The sequence below is a fragment of the Haliotis cracherodii genome, unplaced genomic scaffold (assembly GCF_022045235.1).
Source record: "Haliotis cracherodii isolate W230 unplaced genomic scaffold, xgHalCrac1.p SCAF_1, whole genome shotgun sequence".
Lineage (NCBI taxonomy): Eukaryota > Metazoa > Mollusca > Gastropoda > Lepetellida > Haliotidae > Haliotis > Haliotis cracherodii.
Genome location: NW_027266264.1, coordinates 77,100,670 through 77,121,446, shown reverse-complemented (window position 1 = coordinate 77,121,446; position 20,777 = coordinate 77,100,670). Strand labels below are relative to the sequence as shown.

The 20,777-nt window shown below is 45.2% G+C and overlaps 1 protein-coding gene across 1 annotated transcript in view; it reads right to left on the bottom strand.

Annotated features, from left to right (window-relative positions):
* The window catches only part of LOC139469084 (N-alpha-acetyltransferase 35, NatC auxiliary subunit-like), a 30,380-nt gene that overhangs the window by 6,775 nt on the left and 2,828 nt on the right, over positions 1-20,777 (bottom strand). The window contains exons 4-14 of the mRNA XM_071251213.1: positions 20,216-20,290; positions 19,647-19,814; positions 18,936-19,046; positions 18,425-18,475; positions 17,153-17,236; positions 13,640-13,757; positions 11,279-11,457; positions 3,033-3,092; positions 2,233-2,339; positions 971-1,136; positions 462-640 (exon numbers count right to left, since the gene is read on the bottom strand). Of these exons, the coding sequence (XP_071107314.1) occupies positions 462-640; positions 971-1,136; positions 2,233-2,339; positions 3,033-3,092; positions 11,279-11,457; positions 13,640-13,757; positions 17,153-17,236; positions 18,425-18,475; positions 18,936-19,046; positions 19,647-19,814; positions 20,216-20,290 (1,298 nt within the window). The remainder of the gene's footprint in view (positions 1-461; positions 641-970; positions 1,137-2,232; positions 2,340-3,032; positions 3,093-11,278; positions 11,458-13,639; positions 13,758-17,152; positions 17,237-18,424; positions 18,476-18,935; positions 19,047-19,646; positions 19,815-20,215; positions 20,291-20,777) is intronic.

The window sequence follows — 20,777 nt, the reverse complement described above, 5'->3', positions numbered from 1 at the left end:
TCAAAATCGCGCAACGAAATCGAAATCTGGATCGTAAACCGTCGTCCAGTTTTCGGTCAATTGCATGAATTGCAAAGCATGTGCATCGCAAACTCGATGTCAACAGATATTTTCCAAATCTTTTCATGTTTTTAATCAAGGTGCTCACATGATCTGACGCACTTCGCGGTGTAAGACCAATTTTATCACAATATAGATCTTGATTATAGATCCGATCGTCTTGACTGGGTGCCGCCATTTTGTTTGAAATAAATGCAAGTGATACGAGGGGTGGAATCTGATTGGTCCATAGGAGAGGCTTTGAAGGGACATAACTCATAATAGCCATTAGTGGCGCTACGATCAAGCCCAAGAATTTCAGCCTAGTTCGGCAAGGGTGGAAACAGGACTTTTAAAGTCAGTTAACTCCCTCGCCTCGGGAAGATGACATTAGGATGTCGTACCAGTGTCGGGAGACTCACCAGTAAACGTAGTGGTATTCGTAGGAAGCATACAGCTCCAGCTCAAAGCCAGCCAGGGTGTAGTAGATCATGGCCTGCAGGGTGTGGTACAGAACCCACGTCCCGAAACATGCCAGGTGGTTCCGACTGGGCTCCGTCTTAACCAGGATCCCATGCAGGAATGCATCAACCTTGTCAGCCTAGATTTAGTTTTGAAGTAAAACAACAAGTTAATATTTTTACCCATGATAACAGATGTTCCTTGCAAAAGTTTTCCTTTGCACAAATTCGTGTTTATCAGTGGTAAATATGACTTATACTTACAATGTGATTTGGTACATAGACAAATTAGGGCAGAATACTATGAGTATATAACACAATACAGTATATCACGTGTATGTGTACATGTATTTTTTTTAGTAAAAAACATATTTTATACATATCCTGACTCATACGTATTGCTCATGTGTATGAGTCAGGATAAGATAAAATAATAAAGCTCTCTCCCCAACAATCCTCTTGCCACTCACCTCCTCCTGCAGCAGGGCCAGATCCTCCAGAACATGTGCCCACTTGTCCCTCTGCCGGGCTCGGTTGTGTCCGGTAATCTGGAACAAGGTGCAGATGGGCCGCACAGCATGCGTCAGCAGGGCATCCACGTACTCCTTGGCTTGTGGGTTGTTGTACAGGCTGCACCTGGGACATGAACACTCACTTGAATCCTAGATCCATCATGTCCTTGATCTGAGATGTCCTTGATCAATTATGTCCTTGATCGAAGATGTCCTCAGTCAATGATGTCCTTGATCTAAGACCTCCTTGATTTAAGATATCCTATATCAAAGTATCGTAGATCAAAGATGTCCTTGATTCAAGATGTCCTCAATCAAAGATGTCCTTGATCTAGGATGTTATTGATCTAAGACCTCCTTGATCTAAGATATCCTTTATCAAAGTATCCTAGATCAAAGATGTCCTTAATCCAAGATGTCCTCAATTAAAAGATGTCCTTGATTTAAGATATCCTACATCAAAGTATCCTAGATAAAAGATGTCCTTGATCAAAGATGTCCTCAATCGAAGATGTCCTCAATCAAAGATGTCCTTGATCTAGCATGTCCTTGATCTAAGATGTCCTAGATCAAAGATTGTCTTCATCGGTTCCATGTGACTGACAGGTAAACTCAGAGAACTAACTAAGGGAAACATTTCGTGGGGAAAAAGTTTTGCACATTCCAAACCATAGCTATGAACTGATGATAAGTGGTTTGGTTTTTACGCCACATTCAATAGTATTTCAGTTAACTTTTCATATCATGTCAGCCTAATGTAGGAGAAAGCTCAAAATGACATAGGACTTGGGCGTTCACCATGTCTGGTAATATCAGGGATAGACACCCCCACTAGTCCACTAGTCCAAGACCAGTGAAAATCTGTAAGGATTAGTTATTTTCTGGCTACCATGGTACACAAACATGTAAACCAGTAGTCTGAATTGAGCTGTGGATTAAACTGCTAGGCAAAAGAAACACACCTGAAACTTGGATTTGACTAAAACATTACAAAAGTTATCAAAACGTTACTGGGCTGACTTGGTGTGAGATACTAACTGATATGATGCGTGCATTATCGCCTCTAATTCCCGTATCAAATACATCCCCATTGGATAACCATTTCTTGTTTGTTTCGTTTGTAGCCGCCATTAAACATGGGTGAATACTTTCTTTTACCTGGTAATTTAGTTGAATTTTTCTCATGATGTCTATCCCTAAATATGATCAGTCTTGCTTACTTTTGAGACAAAGCAGGCGGTGCTATGAAGTTCCTGATTGTATCCTTCATGAAGTCTATAACAGGATGAATCCCAAAGATACGACGGTTGGCAGGCAGGAGGGTTTGCTGTCAGCAGAGAGAGGTCAGATCACAAACACTAATAAACATTTACCACAACTCTTATCACACATCACAGGGAATAATGGTGTCCTCATCAATCAGTAAGAATTAGTTACACAGCGAAAACCTGTTTGACTGGAGCTTTGACATGTTAGAAGAATACTTATTATTTGAACGTTTGAAGCTTTTCAGATAGAAATGTTGGTTTGTTTATTTGTTTGTTTGTTTGATGCTGAAAGGCACAGTCAGCAAAATTCCAGCTATATGATGCCGGTCTGTAAATAATCAAGTATGGCTAAGACAATCCAGTGACTGATGTCATGAGCATCGATCCACGCAATTAGGATAAGATGACATGCATCAACCAAGTCAGCAAGCCTGACTACCCGATCCTGTTAGTCGGCTCTTACGGCAAGCATGGGTTGCTGAAGGCCTAATCTGACCCGGATCTTCACGGGCCCAAATATAAGTCACATGATGATGTAGGATGTATCATGGTGGTCTGTAAATAATCACAGAAACTGTATCATGTTCTTCACAGTTTTGAGTGACGAAGTTAAAGTTGTTTTCCCTGCAGTCAAGATATTACAATTGGTCTGACATTTTGTATAACATATTTTCATTTAACAATCTTCTTGTACAACACATCAGGGGGTATATTGGGACACCTTCAGCATCTACAGTGTAGAGAGAACCTACCTGAAGTATTGACCTGGCCAAGACACAGGGACCAGACTTGCTGAACTCGATGAAGGTCTCCTGAAGGTAAAACAGAGAACTGTACATCTCTACTGTAGAAACTATCATTCACTCCCCTGGAAGGCTAAAGTAATTTCTGTCTTTGTTCTCAGCAGAACCCTACAAACACAATGGTAAACAAGCAAGCAATCTGCTGGCAACAGAGCTGCCTAGTTTTAAAAGGAATTGGCATTTCAACAACAGGACCTTGTAAATGAAGCTTAACATTCTTCTTGGCACTGTGGATGCCATACTTCAACACATATGAACTGTACATAATTAGCATGTCCATAAACTATTACATACAGGTGTGAGTGAGTGAGTGAGTGAGTGAGTGAGTGAGTGAGTGAGTGAGTGAGTGAGTGCGTGCGTGCGTGCGTGCGTGCATGAGTGAGTGCGTGCGTGCATGAGTGAGTGAGTGAGTGAGTGAGTGAGTGAGTGAGTGAGTGAGTGAGTGAGTGAGTGAGTGAGTGAGTGAGTGGGGTCTAATGCCACAATGAACAGTATTTCAGTTACAACAGAGTGTCAGCTTAATGTGGGAGGAAAGCCTGAAGTAATGCAGGTCTCAGACCTTTACCACTTCGGTGAAACCCACGAGAACAGATATGGTGCTGACAAACCTAAGAAACATAATTGGAGTGAATCAGGATTCGAAGCCACATGTCAAAAGGATGCAACACTGCACAACTAATTGTGATGCCTTAGACGACTTGGCTCCCCATGGCCCCATGTGTGATAGAGTAAAGTTTATATCAAGAGGCCCATCGGGCTATTGACCTTAAATAACAACAGATGAAGGGTGTTGGGAGGAATTACAAGGCTGTACCATTTCATTAATCTGGAAAAGGTACCATTGTTCTAAGTTTGTGGATCCGACAACAACTCTCTCAGGATAAACGAGACACTTGAACAGGTTGAAATGTTTCGTAACTGGCCCGTTTCTCGAGGGCATGATATCAGCAAACTGATGATTGCACATTTTGGTTCACAGACATACTGCTTATTGGAGTGTCTGCAAAGGTTAGGTATATCATGTTAGATGTGTGATAGTTCAAATGAGAGCCATCTTAGCTTGCCACAAGCCAGGAGTGATGTCCATGTCAATGTACCAAGTGGCTAGTTCTGTACACTGGTCTCAGCATTACAGCAGCAGGGATGTTGCTCCAGACACCAGTGTGAATGATGTCCCGACACCACATCACCTTACTACAACATGTCATTCTTGAAAATCCAAAATGTTTTGAATTAATTCCAACAAATGAATTTATGAAGTTATTTAGGATAGGATATCCACCTGCATCGTGTCTTGTCGTGAATGTCTGCATGAATCTGAAGCTAAACTAGTTTAAACATCAACGACTTGGGGTATTCCTTCAACTAACAAGAAGAGGCATCAGGATATGACATATTCCCCCAGGTCTGGTGCTATTCTACTTATACCCCACTTTTGGTTCATTGCCATTGGACAACTTCCATTCAATGAAAAAAACAATAATGCTGTTCAGTATTTTTCAATATCCCAAATCAAAAGGCACCAGTTCACCACTAGATTGATCTATGTAGAAAGTTTCAACGGGAAATATTTTTACAAACCTGTAGAGGTTATGAATTCTCTGATGAAATCCTCCTTGGGGCACTTATTGCATTTTCCTGGCTCAAGAAAATCTACATGACATAGTTGTAACCATTTTCCTTAATAAAAATTGTTACCACACAAAAAACTTTGTTTTTGTATGATATACGTCCACCCTTATGGTGCCTCACCCTCCACGGCGCGTCACGCCAAGGGAAGCAACTCTCACCCAAATCACTTTCCATATGTCTAATGCTGACGGAATGTGGGGAGGCGGGTGGCCGTGCCCCAAGGAGGATTTCATCAGAGAATTCATAACCTCTACAGGTTTGTAAAATTCTCTTTCAGATTAAATCCTCCTTGGGGCACTTATTGCATCAAGATAGACTCCTAAAGATAATCTAGGAAGTGGCATCCGTCAGCGACAAGCGTGCATAAATACATCGTATTTTGATTATTTCAATGAATAAACAAGAGTTCAATAAATGGAACCAACCTTATCGTGAGGCACCACCGTCGAAAGGCGGGGGCTGGAGACAGGGCGTTATCGACCATACACCATGAAAAGAGCCATTCTTTGTGGCTTATCATATCGAGAACTCGAGACACACACACCCCCCACCCCCCACACTTTTTTTGAACAAGTGATATTGGGGCACAGATCACGAGAGCCTATAAACCCACACAGAGCTAGGCCAGAGGGTCCCCGTAATCGAAGGAGTGCATGTGCAAATACGATGATTATCGAATGGTAATGGCTGGTATTGTATCGACCGTAGAAGATAAAATCCGGACCGTTACTGAGCAGTGTTATAACCGGTCCGGGCGGTCTAAAATCTCGAAGGCTCAATCGGCTAGAGATGTAGAACTTTGCCCAGTTCGGAGAACTGACTGACCAAACCGAGCACGCTCGCTTGAGTGTTTGTCGAGTTGGTAATGTTTGATGAACGTGCTCGGCTGGCTCCAAATAGCCGCGGAGCAGATCTCCTCAATGGGCAGAGCCGCGGCATACGCTTGTGTCGTAGCCACTGCTCTAACCGAATGAGCCTTCAACTTGGTAGGGGGGTCCCTGCCTTGAAGTGTGTACGCCGTACATATAGTAGAGACTATCCACCTGGAGATTGTTTGTTTGCTCGCAGGTGAGCCAGCCTTCCTACCGCCATAACAGCAAAATAGTTGATTATCCTTACGGATACCCTTAGTTCTGCTGATATAGGACTTAAGGGTCCTGCGGACATCCAAGACATGAGCATGTCTTGTAGTGGTCCCCGACGAAGAAGGCTGTGAAAGAGCAGGTAGCTCAATAGGAGCCGTCACGTGGAAGGCGTGTGCGACCTTAGGACGGTAAGAGTCCGGCAGGCGAATACTGACCCTGTCCCGGTGAAAGACAGTTAGTTCGGGATCGGCTGACATTGCGTGAATGTCGCCTACCCGTCTGCCGGACGTTACCGCCACAAGGAACGCCGTCTTCCAGCTCAACAGCTGAAGAGAGAGGGACGACAGATCCCGAAAGGAAGGACCGGACAGCCAATCAAGAACGATTGACAATTCCCAAGGGGGACTGATCCGCCGGACAGGCGGTCGGATCCTGTCCACACCTGCTAAAAAACGCTGCACTAATGGGTGCGCACCCAAAAGTGCCCCGTCGACGGGGACGTGAAAGGCAGCGATAGCTGTAGAGTACCCCCGGACTGTCGATGCGGCCAGGCCGACATCTAGTCGCGACTGGAGGAACTCAAGTACGGCTACGAGATCTGCAGAAAAGGGATCTGCAATCCCTCTATCGACACACCAGCGCGCATAGCAGGCCCATCTATCCTCGTACTGAACGTTTGTCGAATCCCTCCGCGAAGCCAGTATTGTGTCTGCAACTCGTGCAGGAATACCGCTCTCCTGGAGGCGATTCCGGACAGTGGCCAAGCCACCCACTGAATCCTGGGATTCGGGTGGAGGGCCTCGTTCTGGGATAGGAGGTCCGGCCGTAAAGGTAATAGAACAGGAGGCTGAGCCAGAAACCTGAGTATGACTGGAAACCAACTCTGCGCCGACCAAAGGGGTGCCAGGAGCACAAGTAGTCGCGCAGGCTGAGTGGCTAGCTGAGACAGGACCTTGGAAATCAGAGGTACTGGGGGGAATGCCCACAGAATTCTGTCCGTCCAATCTAGCTGGAAGGCGTCCGGTGCCACCGACCTCGGGTCGGGGACTCGGGAGCAGAACGTTGGTGTCTGGTGATTCACCCCAGACGCAAACAGATCCACCTGGAACGACCCGTATAACTGGGAGATAATCCCGAATATCCCCGGGTCGAGCCTCCACTCGTGAGGAGCGAGGATCCGGCGAGACAGAGCGTCCGCACGGACGTTGTCTACCCCCGGGAGATAAACAGGTAGCACCCTGATAACGTGTGAGTCGCACCATAGGAGGAACTGCCACGTCTCTTGGAGAAGCGACGGAGACACCGTTCCCCCCTGCTTCCGGATGTAAGTCATCGCCGTTTGGTTGTCCATCTCTAGACGCACCACTTGGCCACGAAGCAGATCCAGGAAGCGTTGGAACACCAACCTGACCGCTCTCAGTTCTAGCACATTGATATGCAGTTTGATCTCCTGCTGGGACCATAGTCCCGAGGCAGTGTGATCGTTCAGAACGCCTCCCCAGCCGGAGAGTGACGCGTCTGTTTGAACTGTGAGAGACGGCACGGGAGTGTCGAGGGGGAGCCCCCGGGACAGATTCCCCACCTCGGTCCACCACTGAAGGTGTGCATTGAGCCACTGCGGAGTCTCGAGAACAGTCTCGAGATCTTCCGAGTTCACCCAAAGTCGACGGAGCGCTTGTTGAATGGGTCTCATTCTCAAGCGCGCCCCCCAAACCACATCCACTGTCGCCGCCATGTTGCCCAGTAACTGGAGCCATGTACGAGCAGTGTGACTGGCGGACAGAAGGAACTGGGAAGTAACACTTCTGACCTTGGTAATGCGATCTTGTGACAGAGATACAATTCCGCTCACCGTGTTGAAATTCGCCCCTAGGAAGACTAGATTCTGAGTAGGGCTCAGATCTGACTTCTTGAGATTGACTATCCACCCTAGAGTGATCAGAATATCTATCACTTGTTGTGTAGCTATCTGACTCAGGGATTGCGATAGAGCTCTTAGTAACCAGTCGTCGAGGTACGGATGGCAGAACCGACCTTTTGACCTGGCCACTTGGGCGGGAATCAACATCAGCTTGGTGAACACCCTCGGGGCCGTAGCGATCCCGAATGGTAGAACCCTGAACTGATAACACCTCCCGTCGAAAGAAAACCTGAGGTATTTCTTGAACTCGGGGTGTATGGGTACGTGGAGATAGGCGTCTTTTAGGTCTATTGACGTTAGCCATTCTCCGGTCTCGACAGCTGAGATCACCGAGCGCAGTGTCTCCATCCTGAAGGACGGTACCTCTATAAGTTTGTTCAGCCTTCTCAGATTGAGAATAGGCCTGAACCCTCCGTCTTTTTTGGTGACTAGGAAATATGTCGAGTAGAAGCCCTCGCTTTCCTGTCCCACGGGAACCGGTTCGATCGCAGCCTTCATAAGAAGTGCGTCGACCTCGGCACGGAGGAATTCCGCCCTCTCTAGGGTAGCAGGCACCGGAGTGTGCTTTATCCCGGAGAAGGGTGGCGGATGGTGTTTCCACCGAGGCAAATGGCCATCCCTTAGAGTGGACAGGGTCCAGGGATTGGATGTGACTGTCTCCCATTCCTGCAGGAATAGAGCCAGTCGGCCGCCTACGGGGACATCCGGCTTGAGGCAGTGGACCCCGGCTGTCGGCAGTTCGATAACATGCGACCGTGGGTCCGCCCGGGGCACTTCGGGCGCTAATGGGAACCCGATGGGTTCCCGGCCCCGCGAAAAGGCTGCTGGCCTCGACCAGCTGCCCTGCCCCGGCCCCTGCCTCTCTTGCTCCTCCCGGCGCCCTTACCAGAAGGAAGCGGCTGCTTCCAAGCAGGTGCAGACTTCTGACCCGGCGCATCAGCGTAGGAGGAAGCAAGTGGAGAGGTCCGCTTACGCGGTTTAACGCATGGTACCTCCAACAAGGCCTTAGAATCCTTGATGGAGGCATACAACTGTGCGGCCTCTCGGACCACCTGCTGAGCCCCAGGGAAGAGGGTGGCACCCATCTTATATGGCAAAGCAAGTAGATCCTGGCGTGTGGAAGCCGAGTATTTGGATACCGACATCCACAGCCTGCGCATGCCCATGACTGCGCACATCATCTGCGAGGCACAGCTACGAATAGCGTCCCTGGCAAGATGACTATGTACCTCCGTCAGTTGCGCGGCCAACTCCGAAGAGTCGGCCGGCCCCTCTCCCGCTAACTCCCTCTGTACGGCCGACAGATAAGCGGAGTGTACGGACACCCGGAGCTGCTGACATGCGTTACGATATTGCTCCTCGAAGCAAACGTAAGCAGCCTTCAGCTCCGTACCGCACGCGGGAAAGGGTGGCAACCGCCGGCCCTGCTTGACCTTAGCCAAGTTGGGGGTCGAAGACCCCCCCAGGGTAACGGAGGTCCAGACCCATTCGTCCACCACCGGTACCTCAAAATCACCATCCTCTGCTAACGGGTACCGCTTAATAAGTTCGGGCAGGTCGAACTTCCTGCGGGCACCCGACAACAGAGGATTGATGACTTCATGCACCAATGAGGACAGAATACGGAGCCGCACCTGGGGCGCCTTGCTCGGAGCAAAAGCGTCCCCCGGAAGGCGGAACTCAGTCGGATCCGACTGGGGCATAGGCGCAGCCACCTGAGGCAGTACCTGGACAATCTTGTCCCGTACATGCCTCAACGAGGAAACGAAGGTAAATGTTCCCGAGGTCTCCGAGTCGTCTCCCCCCTCCTCCATCCACTCCTCCTCTCTCGATTCCGAGCCGAAATTAATCGACTCTTCCCCGAGAGAAGAGGCAGACGAAGTCGGAAGGGGACGCCCGAAGGCCTGGGCCTTCGCATCCCCTGGCTGCACCCGGCCCGAAGCCGAGTCCCGGTCCCGAGGTGCCGGGGGTTCAAGGGAACCCACCTGGCTCTGGGCTAGCAATCCGCTAGAGGAAGCCTCGGCCTCGGAAGAGGCGTCTGGCTCCGCTAGGGAGAACTGTGCGTCGGTAGTGAACGGGCCAGTGCCCGCCACCCCTCCGCTGGGGAGCGACCTCGAGCCGGCGCCGAAGCCCGGTCTGAGATCGTCCCCGAGACCAAGTGGCCTGCCTCGGCCGACGCCGGGCATATCACAAGGTCTCGAAGCCGCGTCCGGCGCCGACAACGGGGAAGGCTCGGTCCGCATCTCCTCTCGGAGCTGAGACTTTACCTCCTCCATCATCGACGCCATCTGCGACCTCAACAAGGCAGAGATGTCTGCCAAAGACGGTGCAGGAGAGGGTGCAGTGATTGTGACGGGGACCCTAGAGCCTTCTCCCCCGGCCCCCGGGGAGGGAGCGGAGGAGACAGTCTCAGCTGCTTTTTTTCCCCTTCTTACTTTTTTAGATGGGGGGGGGGCGGTCTTTGCCGATCTAATGTCCACCCCCGCCTTCAATAGACCCTTAAAGTGTAAGAGGTCCACCTTCCTCTTTTTTTGCGTCCGTGGTGTAAATGCAACACAGATCGGGCATGACCCATCGTCATGCCCGTCTTCGGCCAAACACTTTATGCAAGTATCATGCCTGTCTTGGGGGGGAATCGAAGCCGAGCACCCCGTACACAGTTTGAAGGTCTGTAAAAAAGACCGTAATTTTTGAGTTTGGCGGGAAGGGTAATAAAGTGTATCAGTGCGATTGAAAGATCGGAAAGATACGTGCATAAATTGTGCAACTAGAAGCAAAGGCGTAATTTAGAATGCGATTGGTAACGCGATACTAATAGCCAATGTCGTAGTATAATTATAACACCAAAGTGGGCGTGTTACGCGCGAAGGTGTAAAAAACCCGTAAAAAAGGTAAGTGTAATTTAAAAATAAATAACACACCACCTTGGGTTTATTAAAGGAAAAGATTGTAGGCTAAAGCCCGATGATATAACATTAAAAAACCCAAGCCGTTTTTGATGGCCCTGGTGTTACATGTATCATACGTGGCACTACAAAATGGACGCTACTACGGCCTTTGTTTTCAAAGGTATCGTACACGTGTCACATAATTACAACTTTATAACTTCACAATGCGATGTATTACGCCTTTGCATGAAAGAAATGTACCATACATACAGTTTGGTCTGCCATGGTTCTTGTACGAACGATTATCTTGTACTTTGTTTTGTCTTGAAAAAAACAGCACGTCTGTCTTAGTCAGATGACATAAGGAAAGTGATTTGGGTGAGAGTTGCTTCCCTTGGCGTGACGCGCCGTGGAGGGTGAGGCACCATAAGGGTGGACGTATATCATACAAAAACAAAGTTTTTTGTGTGGTAACAATTTTTATTAAGGAAAATGGTTACAACTATGTCATGTAGATTTTCTTGAGCCAGGAAAATGCAATAAGTGCCCCAAGGAGGATTTAATCTGAAAGAGAATCAACGGTTAGGAGCTCTTCTCAGCAGACTGACTGATGGACATACTAATCACTATATTGCCCCGTTCTTCAATCCAGGGGCATCATAACCTTACCAGGATGATGTGAAGTGATGTCATCTCCGGCACAGATGTGACGGTCTGAAGCCGGAGCAGGAGATTCTCTACATAGTCCATGGCTTCTGTCCGACTCTTGATCACTGTGTAGCGGGGGAAGGTGGGTGGCAGCAGTCTCTGGTTGATCAAAGGTTCAAACCCCATGATGGTCGGATAGTCTGAACCAAAACAAACAGTCTGTACACACAGCCTGTACACACAGCCTGTACAAACAGCCTGTACACACAGCCTGTACACACAGCCTGTACACACAGCCTGTACAAACAGCCTGTACACACAGCCTGTACACACAGCCTGTACAAACAGCCTGTACACACAGCCTGTACACACAGCCTGTACACACAGCCTGTACACACAGCCTGTACAAACAGCCTGTACACACAGCCTGTACACACAGCCTGTACACACAGCCTAGTACACACAGCCTGTACACACAGCCTGTACACACAGCCTAGTACATGAGCCCCCGACAACTAAACTGAGCTGAGGACAAGCAAACTATCAATGATGGTAGTCCTCATTGACTGGTAGCATTTGAGGGCTATTACTCTGAACCGGTTCATTATGCTTCAATTTTGCAACAAATTAGAACTGAATAAAACGGACATAAAATTTAAACAGTAATCAAAATTGTCTCAAAGTAGACATTATTCATGGATAAGAACTTTTTAGTTCTTCCATAAATTGTGTCTACTTTGAGACAGTTATGATTACTGTTTAAATTTTATGTCATCCCTCAACTTCTATGTAATGCCTATCAAACAAACAATTCATAATTGTCTCATTCAAGCAGGACCAGCTACAAGGACTTGTGAGATAAGGTTTACACTAGTCCTTGGTACATTTTTTTTTTAATTTTAAAAATACTGAAATCTAAAAGAATTCCAGTTAACAGCTGGCTTTGATTCTGTTCCTTTCCGTATCTCTCTCCCTGCAATACAAGCTTCCTGATATGAAGTGGTCGACTGTATTCCATGTACTTAGTGTCAGGGGCAAACAGAAAGTTGACAAGTGTGGGTGCTTATCAAAGACTACCTACTTAGTGTCACCATACGTAGGTAAATATTCAGATACATCATGCACCATGTTATATTAACAGGATGTCAAAGTCATCTATATATCCCGCAATGGTGAAATAACTATATATATACACATTTGGTTGCCCTGGCAACTTGAAAAGTTTTCTCTCTTGAAAATCCCAAACTATCAGAAGGCACCAGTTTACTACTAGACCTATCAATGTGTCAAGTTTGATGAAGAAATATTTTATGGTTTCTGACCTGGAAATGAGCACTTCTTCCATTTCCAGCAAAGGTCAAAGTTGTTGCCATGGAAACTCGAAAATGTTGGTTTTTTTTGAAAAACCAAACTATCACAAGGCACCAGTTTACTACTAGACCTATCAATGTGTCAAGTTTGATGAAGAAATATTTTATGGTTTCTGACCTGGAAATGAGCACTTCTTCCATTTCCAGCAAAGGTCAAAGTTGTTGCCATGGAAACTCGAAAATGTTGGTTTTTTTTGAAAAACCAAACTATCACAAGGCACCAGTTTACTACTAGACCTATCAATGTGTCAAGTTTGATGAAGAAATATTTTATGGTTTCTGACCTGGAAATGAGCACTTCTTCCATTTCCAGCAAAGGTCAAAGTTGTTGCCATGGAAACTCGAAAATGTTGGTTTTTTTTGAAAAACCAAACTATCACAAGGCACCAGTTCACTATTAGATCGATCTATGTGCCAAGTTAGCTGAAGAAATAGTGTACGCTTTTCAAGATCTGCTTCAGAAACAACATCTTGCAAGGACAGACTGACAGTGTCCATTTTGATAGGCCCCGCAAACGTGTTGCAGAGGATAATTAAGGACACTTGTCTGCTGTAAGGTTGGACTGGGGTTTGGGAGTTTTACAGGGTGGCTAATACAGTGTTACTAATTTCACTGTGAGATGGGAGTACACCACCTACCATTCTTACAGTTGTTGCATTATGCTCACTTGTTGACAACCCAGATTTGACTCAAACTCAACAAACACTTCGTATTAATCAAAACAGTCTTTACTACACCATCGCCATAGTACAACTGTCGACTCAACCACAATTACACTCATACGTCATCAACTTCCCAAGTATGGAATACTATACGTCATCAACTTACCAAGTTTCGAATACTTACTCTAGAATGAATGATAGCTTGCGGCGAATCCATGGACGTCGCCATCTTTAGGTCATGTGACTACTCCTTGCAAACAATACCAACTCTATGCATCGCATGCAACTTACCACATATAACACAGTGTAACTGTTATCAATGTGAGACAGACAAGAGTACACCACCTACCGTTCTTGGTGGCCTCCCTGTCCTCTGGCTGGATGCCGAAGTGTATGGTGGCCTTGACCTGGGGCACCAGCTCCAGCAGCTGCACCAGGGTCTTCTGAGCCTGGGGGATTCCCTCACACTGACAACATATGTCAGAAATATGTCAGAAATACAGAGATGCTGACATGTGATTGGTATTGACAGTGAGTGAGTGAGTGAGTGAGTATTGTTTTACGCCGCTTTTAGCAATATTCCAGCAATATCACGGCGGGGGACACCAGAAATGGGCTTCACACATTGTACCCATGTCGGGAATCGAACCCGGGTCTTCGGCGTAACGAGCAAACGCTTTAACCACTAGGCTACCCGACTGCCCTGGTATTGACAGCATCGACAGCACATGCATACTGTTTCAATACACTCACTGCACTGTCACATAGACAGTCTCTGTGGCAGGACTGACTGTCAGCTTGCCCTGATGGTGTGGATTGTTCCTCATGCCAGGCTTGCCTGACTGATTATCCACCAACCAACTTCATGTAGCTGGAATACTGCTGACTGGAGTCTAAAAGCAATTTATGCTTTCTATCTATTTATCTATGCTATTTATCTAGCATTAGTCATGTTAGTAGAACACTAGTCTGGTAAATACTTTAATATTGACAGATGGACAGCTACTATTCCAAAAAAGTATGTCCTCCCTTCTGTTCCACATTTACAAAAGTGGTTGCTGGAAAATGTATCAAATACAGTAGAACACGGATATAACGAACTACAAGGGACCAGAGAAATCAGTTGGATATATTCGTTATTCGTTATATACTACTCAAAATTTGATAAGGATCGTAGATATTTTTCTTAATAAAAAAACAAAATAACTGCATAACTGGCAATATTGTGTTCAAGTGAAATCAAAAACGTCTCCAACACACTTGCACGTGCATTACATGCCGTGGGAAATGCGTTTCACATCACAGTTCATGCTTTTGCTATCATTGCACGATTTCCAATCAGGCAACGGTGTTTGATTCATTCTGAAACTTTAAACTCAATTGAGTGTTTACACTACGTTTATCTACGCAATGCCCCCTCAACGTGTAAGGCGTCACCTGACGACAGAACAACTGGGCAGATGTATTGGAATGCTTGATGCTGGCTATTCACAACGTGACGTTGCCAATGCACTAAACGTCAGCCAGAGCGTTGTAAGCAGGGCCTGGTCCCGACAGCAAAATTTTGGTACAGCAGCACACCGACATGGGGGTGGTCGTCAGAGGTCGACAACCCAACGCCAAGATCATTTTGTGGCTCTTCAGGCACAACGTCATCCCTTCTGGACAGCAACCAGCCTACGTAACGACCTCCTGAACGCCTCGGGGGTGAATGTGTCCACTCAGACGATACGGAATCGTCTTCACAATGCAGGTCTCTACTCGAGAAGGGCATGTGTCCGAATCCCCCTGACTGTTCGACACCGGCGGGAGCGATTGGAATGGGCTGAAGATCATGTCACTTGGACACGGAACGATTGGGTTCCAGTTCTGTTCACCGAACTCCAGGTATTGTTTGGACTTTACAGACAGGAGGCAGCGGGTGTAGCGACGGCAACGTGAACGTTTCCATGATGCCAACATCAGCGAACATGACCGTTATGGTGGTGGTTCCATCATGGTCTGGGGTGGAATCAACAGAGATGGAAGGACAGATCTTCATGTCCTGGAGAGAGGAATAATGACGGGGGTGAGGTACCGGGATGAGATCCTCGATGTGTACGTCAGACCCTACGCTGGTGCTGTTGGCCCTGAGTTCATCCTGATGGATGATAACGCCCGTCCTCATCGCGCCAGGGTGGTTGAGCAGTACCTTGAGCAGGAGACAATTGTCCGCATGGATTGGCCAGCGCGCTCGCCGGACTTGAACCCGATTGAGCATGTCTGGAACATGCTGCAGGTTGCCCTTTCACGCCGTAGAGCACAACCCAAGACTTTGGCAGAGCTCGGACATGCCTTCGTGGAAGAGTGGAACAACCTTCCCATTGGGAACATCCGGGTGCTTATTGACAGCATATCTCGACGTTGTCAGGCCGTCATTGATGCAAGGGGAGGTCATACTCGATATTGACACTTCATCGACTAAGTGTAATGATGGACTATCCCTCATAACTGTGTAATTCTTTCTCTTGTTTGCTGTTAACATTTTTTAATGAAATGCCTTTTGGTGTTTGCAGATTTCAAACATTCCATATTGATACAAGTTCATGCCGTTCATGAATTTTCATTCATAACATGATTAAACACGTTTCTGAGTCAGAGTCATGTCTTTTGTTATGTTTGTGGTAACTTACACACATATCACCTAGTGATCCTTATCAAATTTTGAGTAGTATACATGTTTTCACTCGGAAACGTCCGCCATCTTGGATAAGACAAAACACAATTGCAGTGTTACACGTGAAATCTTCGTGGCCTAATTTCACTGCAAGTTCGTCAGCTTTGGTCTTTCTTGGTTTTTATGCCAGCATCAACAGCATTAATAATTCTCAATTTTGTGTCTAAACTGATAGCTAGCGTAAAATGTTTATGTTTAATGTTTGTTTTACAGACAAGATTACATGTACAGGTGAGATTAACACAATGCAAATGTAACAAGGTTGATCCGTCACCGCTGATTGTATTGATTCGCCATTATTGTGTTGATTTGCCGCTGATTGCATACAGCCAATTGTCAGTGACACTTGACACTGAGTGAGATTTGTCAGTTCGCTATACACGTCACTAATTAGTGATAGATGGGCTAGTCGGTGATCAGATATCAGTTCCCTGTATCCGTTAGTTTGCTGTAGAGAGTTCGTTATATACGTAAATTTTATATGATATTATATAGGAGATAAATCGGTGATTTTTTAACATTTCGTTGTATCCGTTTGTTCGCTATATCCGTGTTCATTATATCCGTGTTCTACTGTATATCAAAACCTTCCTGGTACAACTAATCTCTGCAATTTGTCACTGTATTTACTGCCTTTATTAAGTGTTGCTATATTTAAAAATGGTGACCGAGCCTTTGAGATTGTTCCCAATTAAAGTGGAACAGCTTTGAAAAAAAACTGAAGGGGCGTTCAAAAGTGGAAGATACCTTGGCAAGATGTTTGCAGATATATAGTGCAAAATGTATCACAGTACAGAGTGAGTAAGTTTGTGTCTAACACTGCTTTAAACAGTATTCCAGTTATATCACGGCGTGTCAGCCTCATGTGGGAGGTAAGCTCAAAGGGATGCAGGTCTCAGATGTTTACCACTTTGGTGAAACCCACAAGCATAGGTATGGTTCTGACAGACATAGATACATAATCGAGGAGAACCAGGATTCAAACCCACAATCATAGGCTTCAGGCGTGCCCAAGGGACACAACTCTGCACGCACAGCAAATTGCAGTGCCAAAGAGAACTGGGCCTGATACAATACAAGACAACTTAAGTATGGCAATGTAATGTAGTGCAAAATTCAAGGCAACACACATCCCTAATGACACACCTTTTCCTTACTGAAGGACAACAGCATGGAGTGTAGGAGTCTGTAGAACCGCACTCTGGAGAACACAGCTGTAGCCAGGTCATGCTGCAACACAATCATTCTCACAGTTAACAGGAAACAGCTAACCAAGCAACAATTAGGCAAAGCCCACTAGTGGAGTACTGTTTCCTGATTGGCTGATAAGAGTGGGTGGGTTTTGGGTTGCATTATTGTGCTCAACAAAGTCACTGATTTTGTATTGTCGATATTTTTGTTTCTGTGAAGTTATAATAGTTGGCTTACATTGATCAATGTGCCAGGATTAAAACACCAAATTTTGTGATATTCACATTTTACAAATGTAAAAATGATGCACTTAGAAAGATAAAAGAAAATTATTTTATTAATACTTTCAAACCAAAATTAAATGGCCTCAAATAATTGAATTATTTTATACAAATATTGTACATTTTACTGCCACTACAATACTTATTTCTGTATGTGTTGTATGCCTGTCCCACACAATGTTTTGCGTCTTATTGTGACGTCACAAAGTTAGATTGCACTATGACGTCATACTATGTTAGAGTGCACTGTGACGTCAAAACGGCGTAACGGAATAAGTATAACTGTACTCTTGAAAATCACATCCGAAAAACCGGTTGAGCAAATTATGAAGCTTACTTTATTCATGCAAAACATCTAGCACCTCAGATATAAGGTGAGCATGACCAGAATGCAAATGTCCGATTGAGCAAAAACATATTTCCGGATCCCTGGTGCACACCAGTTAATACCTCCATGATCACAAAACATATTGAAGTCAATTTTCAAGACTAATCTCAACAGTTCACGGAACAATCATTTAACCCTGTGACTATACTCCTGCTCACATGGAGCAGTGTGTTTTCCCTGTCAGTTTCATGGCCTTATTATGAGTTACGTGTCTCAACAGCAGTGTATGGGATTTTATGTATTGAATGAAATTGTACATCTCCAGGCCAAAGATCAAGGGTGACAGATGCAATGAATTTATCAGTACAAGCTTGCAATTTCCCAAAGAATTATTTCCTGTGAAATATGTTTGTGTGACAAAAATACACACATCTTGTGCCTGCCAGCAAATCCCAAGTAATATGGTAACTCCCATGGGAATCTGGTCAACTGTAATGTGACGGACAATGTGTGCTTTCTTGTACTTCAAACTGACCAATCAGCTTTGAGCACAGATGCATATGTGTTAAAATTAGAAAGATAATACATTCGACCTTATTGGGCAATACTGAAGATTACCTCATGCTCTGTGGTCGAGTCTCTCTCTTCGCCGGGCTTACTGCGGGTCATCTGGGGAGGAATACAAAAGTTATACAACACTTATACAACAAACATACAACAAGAGATTAACTGGGGTCATAAACATTAACATTTTTGTGTGTTCCCATCACAAGCTGGATTTCAATCAACAACCAAAAAAAAGCCTTGAAGCTAAGGGACACAACTCTATAAATAACTTCTCCAGACTACAACCACTCAAAAATTAACATCCATAGGACAACATCCTAACAACAAACTCTCAAAACGTGCTATAACTGATAGCTATACATGTATTCCCATGACAGTCAGAACAAAATGGCTCAGCGGATTCTCTTGTAAAGAAATAATTTAAAAATTGAGTAAAGTACTTCTGATCTGCCTTGTCAACATGGCATACAAACAAGCATCATTTGATTTGATCTTCTATTCAAAAGAAACGACAATTAGCTTCTATCGCTTCTCTTGTACAATGTCCGATGTTCCTCATTACCTTGATAAGTCTGTTAACATCCTCCTCCACCTCCTTCATCATACCAGACGTGCGAGCATCTGTCACCTCAGCAGCCATTTTGAAACCATACGACATTGGCTGGAAATCTTCCTGTAATACAATTTTGAATTTGCAAGATGGCTGGGGTATACTGACTGTATGCTGCAGATTAATAAAACATTATGTGTTTTCAGATATTGAGTCTTATTGAGTAATTGATGCCAAGCAATTTCTTATGGAATCATAAAAAACAACTAAAAACACATGTTTATTGACATTGTAACATACAAAAGTTATCCATCTTTTACTGAAGCTCTCTCTATCAACGTGAGACAGACAAAAACGTCATGCTTCCTGGATAACTGAACTCGCCTGGTTAGCAGAATGTGAAGAAAACAAAACAAAACATCAAAGTTGTTCTGATTAACATTATTGATATTGATCAAACTTAAAAATTAATTAACGTGGTATTCATACAAGCCATTCATTGAAGCCAAATGGCATGTGTTTCTAATTTGGGATTGAGGAAAAATAAATAGCTTATCAAGAAAATTATTCACAGTGAAAAGTCCACAGTTCCGGGGTTTGAAACAGTATACAACCAATCAGATTGCAGCACACACTCCCATTCATTTTCCAATGTCATGTTATGCTTTTAATGAACTTGCCAAAATCTGCTGTTCAAGGATTTGACTTCAAGATTGCACTCACTTCTTCAAACACATTGGCTCTGTTGATCTTTTCCCTGATGTTGTCGACTATCTTGAGACTACAGATGCTGAATGCCTTGAGACATCTGTCCTCTATGAGGTAGGGGTCGTGGAGGTACAGGTTCGTAAACACTGTTTGAGCCAAGGAGTGGCCCTCCAACCATGTCACCTGAAAAAACAATATGTCAACTTAGTGAGTGAGGGGATTTAGTATGTTGATATTAATATTGATGCTATTGGGGTCTGAGAGTTTAATCAGACGAAAAAAAGCAAAGTTGCTCGCGGAGAATACAGTAGTTGGATGGGTGTCGGTTGACTCCTGAGAACTTCTCGGTCTCCAGTCCTGCCCCACACTGAAGTGTGTGATGTGTTGTCTCCTTAGGCAAGTGGGAGAGTGGGGGGGGGGGAATTCCATTAACAAAAACCTACCACAGCATCTGCAGAAAGATGTGAAAGGCTTGTGGCATGTGTTACCAGACCCTGTTCCTCCAAGAGATAGCAGGGCTGGCCTAGTCTAAAGCACGGGATGTATTTCAAAACAAGGGGACAAAGAAGCAAGTCACTACCTACCAGGCACGCTAGTGTTGAGTCCATAATCCCAATCTGTTCTGGCATTGTCAGATCCTGTATCTTTATACTATCTGCCTGAAACATATGCAAGAAACAATAAAACACACACATACATGATAACATTGCACCATATTCATGATATGAAACATTGTTCAATCAGATATTAACGACATAAAGTCAAATCTCTTAATGAGAACATACATTCCTTCACGTAGACTGGGGGCGGTGAGGTAGCCTAGTGGTTAAAGTGTTCACTTGTCATGCCGAAGACCCAGGTTCAATTCCCTACATGGAAACAATGTGTGAAGCCCATTTCTGGTGTCCCCGCCATGATATTGCCATGTGGACTGAAAATCTGTAACCTGGGATCCGCTCCACAAAGCAATCATAGCGCCCTGATCACTACATTCTCAGTTAATTAATCCAAATTTCCAGAATAACATATCATGGGCAAATGGGTACATAGTAAAGTCCCCGTAATCCTACAAAGACATTCCTGGCATCCATCATCTGGAACAAGGTTCTAACCATGATAATGGGGTTTCACTGTATTTCTTCTTAT